The following is a 6,420-nucleotide window of genomic DNA, read 5'->3' as shown; positions in this document are numbered from 1 at the left end:
CCTCCATGACCATTTCACTCTTACCCAGGCAAAAGTCAGGAGGCCGAGATGTACCTTCCCAGCAGGAAGCTGGCTAGGAACAACCTTTACAGCATGCCTGCTTACTCAGTGGCCTGGCAATTGGCTTGTTACTCCAGATGCAAATACAAATACACCCAGTGGGGTGATTTTTAAAAAGTCTACCTCGTCACTTGGGAGTTCGCTTTCAAAGTTGGCTGATATCTCTGGGGAAACTGAGGGCCTGATTCTCTTCTCACACACCCTGGGTACATGCAAGAGCTATGTCTTTGATGTGAAGGGATGTATTTCTGGCACTCCATGCATCCGTGTGAGCCTCCTTAATCTGAGTCAGATATCTGATGTAAAGACTAACAGGTGGCAGAAGGCACAATTTCCACGCGGTAATGGTACTAGATCTTGTGTTAGTCCTGAAGGATGAAGACTGTGTGGCATTGCTGTGCTGCAGAGTTAGGAAAGACAAATGAGATCTGGGGAGGCACAAGTTGAGGTGTCTTCCTCCTCCGGTGGGGATGACCATGTATTAACGTCCTATTGAAATTCCATTCACCAGGCTGTGCACAGTTCCCATTGCTCACACTCAGAAATGATGAATTCAAAGCACAACAAATGCCAGGGAGAACATTTACTGGGTAAGGGTCTACCTCAAGACAGAAAGCTGCAGAGCACAGCCTGGTGACTAGAGCAAAAAGAGGGCTGAGAAGGGAAACGATCTCACAGAAAAACACCACAAAGGCACAAAACCCTCTCTGAAAGAAAAACGAATACGTATAAACCAGCTGCAAATAATTTGGGGCTGGAAATGAACCACAGCTCAGTACTGCTGGGGCAGAGCCCTTGCTCAGGGGGGATGTCAGGAATCAGGGGGGATGTCAGGGATCAGGGGGATGTCAGGGATCAGCATCACTGCCCGAGGCCATGAGCGGGGCAGCAATGCCCCAGGTGCTGGGGCTGGGAACCTCTTGGGATCACTCAGGATTATGCCTCTACCCGGTGTGTCCTATTTGTGCCTTCCCAGTCGCTAAAACCATGCAAATAGGGCAAAGCTGTCCATGCTTAGGAAATCCCAACATTTCACCACCAAGACCCTTGCACAGACCCCACCTCACCAACCCCCAGGGGTTGCGGCGTGACTCACGCAGATGCCTCAGCCCCCCAAAAAAAAAACTCCCCGTGGGCGCCTTACGGGACTGGGCATGGGCACGGGCACCCCACCCGCCCCCTCGGAGCCACCGACGGGGGGGTGCAGCGACATCGGGGGGGTCGGGGGGGGGGGATGTCGTAGGGACTGCGTCAGCGGGAGCCCGGCGGCGATTGGGGGAGGCCGCGCTCTGCCCGCGTTCCCTAATTATAAAGTGCCGCCGCCCGCAGCCGCTCGGCGCCCCCCCGGCGCTCACCGAGGCCGTCCTCGGTGCCCCCCTCCCCGTCCCCAGCGCGGAGTCTCTCTCCGGGGGCGCAGGCTGCCCAGCCCCGCTATAAAAGGGCTGCGGATCCGACGCCGGCACCGCAGCAAGGCGCAAAAAACCCTCCCGGAGCCCCGAGGGGAGGCAGTGCGTGAGTGAGACGGCGGGGGGGGACCCGCCGCACCGGTGGCTTTGTGCTCCGGTGACGGGAGATGAGGCTGGGGATGGGTGGCCGGGGTGGGACGGGGAGGTTTGGGATGGAGCATTTGGGACGGAGCGTTTTAGGACGGAATCTTTTGGGATGGAGTGTTTTGGGATGGAGCGGTTTGGGGCGGAGCGGTTGGGGATGAAGCATTTGGGATGGGGAGATTTGGGACAAAGCAGTTTGGGACGGAGCATTTCGGATGGAATATTTGGGACGGAGTGGTTTGGGATGGAGCATTTTAGGATGGAGCATGTCGGGATGGAGAGGTTCGGGATGGAGCATTTGGGACGGAGTGTTTTGGGACAGGGCGTTTTGGAATGAAGCATTTTGGGACGGAGCGTTTTGGGACGGGGCGTTTTGGGATGGAGCATTTGGGATGGAGCATTTGGGACGGGGCGTTTTGGGATGGAGCACTTTGGGATAGAACATTTTGGGATGGGGCGCTCCAGGGCGGAGTATTTTGGGACAGAGCATTTCGGGTTGAAGCACTTCAGATGTAGCATTTCGGGTGTAGCATTTCGGGACGAGCGCTGCCCCGGACGGGAGCTTAGCGTCGGGGCGGCTCCGCTCCCCCTCCAGTCACCGGGGTTTTTGGGGGATGGAGGGAGCGGGGGGGGGGCGGCTGTCGTCTGACCTCTCTCTCTGCCTCTCTCTCCCCTTCCCGCAGCCCCATGGCGTTGCTCCTGCGGCTCGGCTGCTCGCTGCTGGCTCTCAGCACCTGCCTGCTCCCGCGGGTGCGGGCCGACTGCGGCCGCGAGTGCGCGACCTGCGCCTACCGCCTGGGGCCCCGCGCAGACATCCACCCGCTGGTAAGGCGCCGGGGGGTCGGGATCGACCCCCTTCCCGTCCAGAGTCCCCTTTTTGGGGGACAGCAGAGCGAGAGAAGGGGGGAAATAAGGCATAGTTGGGATCAGGATGGGTTTTGAAGCGAGGGCAGAGCACCGCAGAGAGCCCCTAGCCCCGCGCTGTGTGGAGGGGACCCCCTCCGGGGGGGGGGGGAGAGAGGAGAAAGTCGAGTGAAAATTGAAGGGGAAAGGGAATTGTGGCCGGAGGGGATCTCCGCCGGGACCCTCCATGCTCCTCACCTTTGCTCGGCCCTTGCCGTGGACGAGGGGAGCGCGGCCCCTGGCACAGCAAGCTCCCAGGCCCCTGAAAGCAAAATGGAAAGCGATGGCTGTGCCTGGAAACTTGCCCAAAATCTGGCGAAAAGTGAGGTTCAAGCCCAAATCGAACAGTTCCTGCTGCTCTCCCTCCCGTTGCTGCTGTGCAGTGAGGAATATGCCTGTAAGAAAGTCTCTTTGACACTGCAGCATCTCCCGAGGTAAATCATGTTTAAAGAAAAAAAAAAAAAAAAGGTGGATTTTTTTTTCCTTAAAATTGAATCTGTACTTTTAATGTACTTTTAATGATACTGAAATGATTAAATAGCATTCTCACAGAGCCAACTCAACTTGAAATTTAGGTATTAGGATCAGTGATGGGCTGGGGTCCCTCAGCCCTCCCTGGGGAATGCAGGAATTTAGGCTGCCGAGTCCTCAGCCAGCCGTTGCTGCAGTTCCTGACCTCAAATAGAGGCGATGCTGAGGCATCAGACTCCCAACACTGCTAGATGTTCAGGAAAGTTTTCCTCCTAAGGTGTCATCGGTTATTTGGAAGTTTAAAAAAGGAAGGACTGAACCTATTCTGTGCAGAATGAGGAGTCACCAAGTATTTCTGCTTAGTCTAAAGCAAGGACTCACTGCTAACCACAGCAGATTTATAAGGGCAATATTCTTAGAGTGGACAGCCAACATTCCTAAAGTTCTGTATACTTATACTCAATCCTTCAAGCTTTCGATCAAACATTAGCTTTAATATTAACCATGGGAAAAAAAAATAAAAAAAAAATAAAGAGGTTCCAGACACTAGTATCTAGTAATATCAGAACTGGTGTTGTCATATTGTATCTGTAAGATATAACCTGGTCATTCATACACACAAGATGGCATATGTTCATTTGGTGATAGACTATTTAAACTAACTGAAAGAGAAGAGTAAGGGAAGGACATGGTTTTGCTTTGATTTGGAGCAACTCCAAAGTCAGGCTGAAGCTGAAATCAAATTCTCTTTATTGCATAACTATAGTATATAACAATAAGTATGTAGCACCTGTTAAAGTAAATTATTGTGTTGCAAAGTACATAAATCCATGTAATTTTCTTGTAATCAAATAGAAAACTGTATGTAAATTTCTGAGAATAAAACAGCTCAACAGACAGGTAAGCCAGAGGTAGTGAGCTAAAGGTGAGGTAAAGAGAACTGTGCTGAGATTTCATTTCACACTTTTAAAGCACACTGAGATCCTTAGAAGTCATCATCCATAGGCAAAATAACTGTTTCTATTACTAAAAATATTGGTGATTTCTTCTCTTTTTTTTTTCATGAACACTGTGGCCAAGAACTAAAACCACCGGATTCACCTTTTTGAAGCTGAAGAGTTTGGTTTCACAAGGGGTAAATTCCCCAACACAAGAGATAATAGCTAATATGTATGTTAATATTGACAGCTTACATGATATACATACAGATGTTGACAACTTTTTTGTCTTACCCTGAACATTTTTTTTCCCCATCAGAAGCAACACAGCTTGGGGTTTTTTCCCTCTTTCTGGTGGTCACTGCTTTTTAAGTCAAACTAGCAAAATCAGAAGTCTGATCTGCCTAAGGAAGTCTGTATTTCTACATTTGAATTGGTACACATTTGAAAGATGTGCTCCATAAACTAAAACGAATTATAATAGACAGAAATACAGCCTTTAGAGCTACGCAGTCTGTTAAAGATACTGAGCAGCACAGTACACAGTCCAGCTGCCTTCTTTGCAGCAGTGATGCTGTTTTATTAGTTCAAAGTGGCTTTGTTCCTAATATTTCTGAATGCTACTTTTAATAATGAAGATTGCATACACTTCTGCACACTCCTTATTAAATGAACTACAATTGGATTTTAACTGTCCATTAGTAAATAGAAAAGTTCATAAAAATGCACCCTATGGTAAGGGAGGTGCAGGAACTGTACATACATCTTGCTTTGAAACAGAATCATTGGGACAGCCTTGCCACGTGAGACCCATGATCCGCCTGACCTGGTACTCTCTGCCTTAGAGCGGAGATGCCATGTCCTTCAGAGAAGGATATGAAAGCCTTCAGAGCAGCCTTTCCTGAAGAGCTGTCCTTCCAAGCCACTCAGAGAGAGGCTCTCTCATGGCCTTTTATTAACAAGAAAAGCTAAGACAAGGTGACAGTGAGGTGTGTGTTGCTATCAAGTCATTCTCAGCAAACCCATCCATTTTTTAGGCATGTACACTAGAATGTGAAGGAAAGCTGCCTTCTGCCAAGGCCTGGGAGACCTGCAAGGAGCTTCTGCAGCTGACAAAGCTGGACCTTTCTGAGGACAGCAGCATTGCTCCAGGAGACAAGAAAGAGCTGGACGAGAACCATTTGCTTGCAAAGAAGTATGGAGGCTTCATGAAAAGATACGGGGGATTCATGAAGAAAATGGATGAGCTCTATCGGGTAGAACCAGAGGATGAAGCCAATGGAGGAGAGATCCTGGCTAAGAGGTATGGAGGGTTCATGAAGAAAGACTCAGATGACGATGCCCTGGCTAATTCCTCTGACCTGCTGAAAGAGCTTTTAGGAACAGGGGATAACCCTGAAGCGGGGCGTTACCGAGAAATAAGTGAAAATGATGGAGACATCAACAAAAGATATGGAGGTTTCATGAGAAGCATAAAGCGCAGCCCAGAACTGGAAGATGAAGCCAAAGAGCTGCAAAAGAGATATGGTGGCTTCATGAGAAGAGTGGGCAGGCCAGAGTGGTGGCTGGATTACCAGAAACGGTACGGTGGGTTTCTTAAGCGCTTTGCCGACTCCATTCTCCCTTCAGAAGAAGATGGGGAAACTTATTCCAAAGAGGTCCCAGAGATGGAAAAGAGATATGGTGGATTTATGAGATTTTAATATCTTTCCCTTTATCCCTTTTGTCCTAAATGAGAGAGACTGCCTTATTGGTCATAACTTATTGTAACGTGTTGCTTGTACTGTACAGTTTTTTACTGTCCTGGTTAATGATGCAACCTGTGATCTGTTGTTCCAGGTCCTGTGTTCTTTCAAGTCCAATAGCTAATTTCTGTTTTAGTCAAGTTTCAGTCTGTATTGTAGTTACCATGCTATTTTGATTACTGTATTCATTTTCTTTAATCAGGAAGTACATCTACAGTAGAATTGCTTAACTGTATATACAATAAATTCTTCATCCTAATGCATAACTTCTGAAGTGCTTTTTTCCTGTTATTTAATCAAACATAATATGAATTTTTCTTAACACTAAGCAGAGTAATGCCAACCTCTTTTCTATAATTACAGAATTTGTACTGCACACACAACAGCTGAAACAAATTTATGTCTCAGTTCTCTCAGAACCTTAGAACAGAGGAACACTAAACATGCTCTAAAGGGGATATAATTGTATTTGCTCTAACTGCTCTCATTTTAACCAATTAGCTGAATCTACTGTGCTTAACCATTTCACACAAAAATAGTTCATAAAAATCTTTGACTTAAAGCTCTAAAAACATTTATCCAGTGTATAATACAATGCTGCATCTATTTAGTTATATCTCTTAGCCAATATAGGATTGTACATTTGGCTTTTAAGTTATAAACACTAACTCAAAAAGCAGTAAGTGAATTTATGCAAAAGAAACATGATCAAAAACTGCATTTTTTTTCCAAAAATCTGATTTTACAGAGCAC

The 6,420-nt window shown here is 47.6% G+C and overlaps 1 protein-coding gene across 1 annotated transcript; it reads left to right on the top strand.

The window, feature by feature from the left end:
• The first annotated feature begins 2,297 nt into the window (after positions 1-2,297).
• PENK (proenkephalin) lies at positions 2,298-5,918 on the top strand. The gene is made up of 2 exons (XM_032182087.1): positions 2,298-2,435; positions 4,960-5,918. Exons 1-2 carry the CDS (start codon positions 2,298-2,300, stop codon positions 5,623-5,625), a joined length of 804 nt encoding a protein of 267 aa, XP_032037978.1. The 3' UTR covers positions 5,626-5,918.
• The last annotated feature ends 502 nt before the right edge of the window (positions 5,919-6,420 follow it).

The sequence above is a fragment of the Aythya fuligula genome, chromosome 2 (assembly GCF_009819795.1).
Source record: "Aythya fuligula isolate bAytFul2 chromosome 2, bAytFul2.pri, whole genome shotgun sequence".
In the NCBI taxonomy this organism is placed as follows: Eukaryota; Metazoa; Chordata; class Aves; order Anseriformes; family Anatidae; genus Aythya; species Aythya fuligula.
The sequence above is the reverse complement of the archived record's forward strand: the minus strand, read 5'-3'. Positions and strand labels throughout refer to the sequence as shown.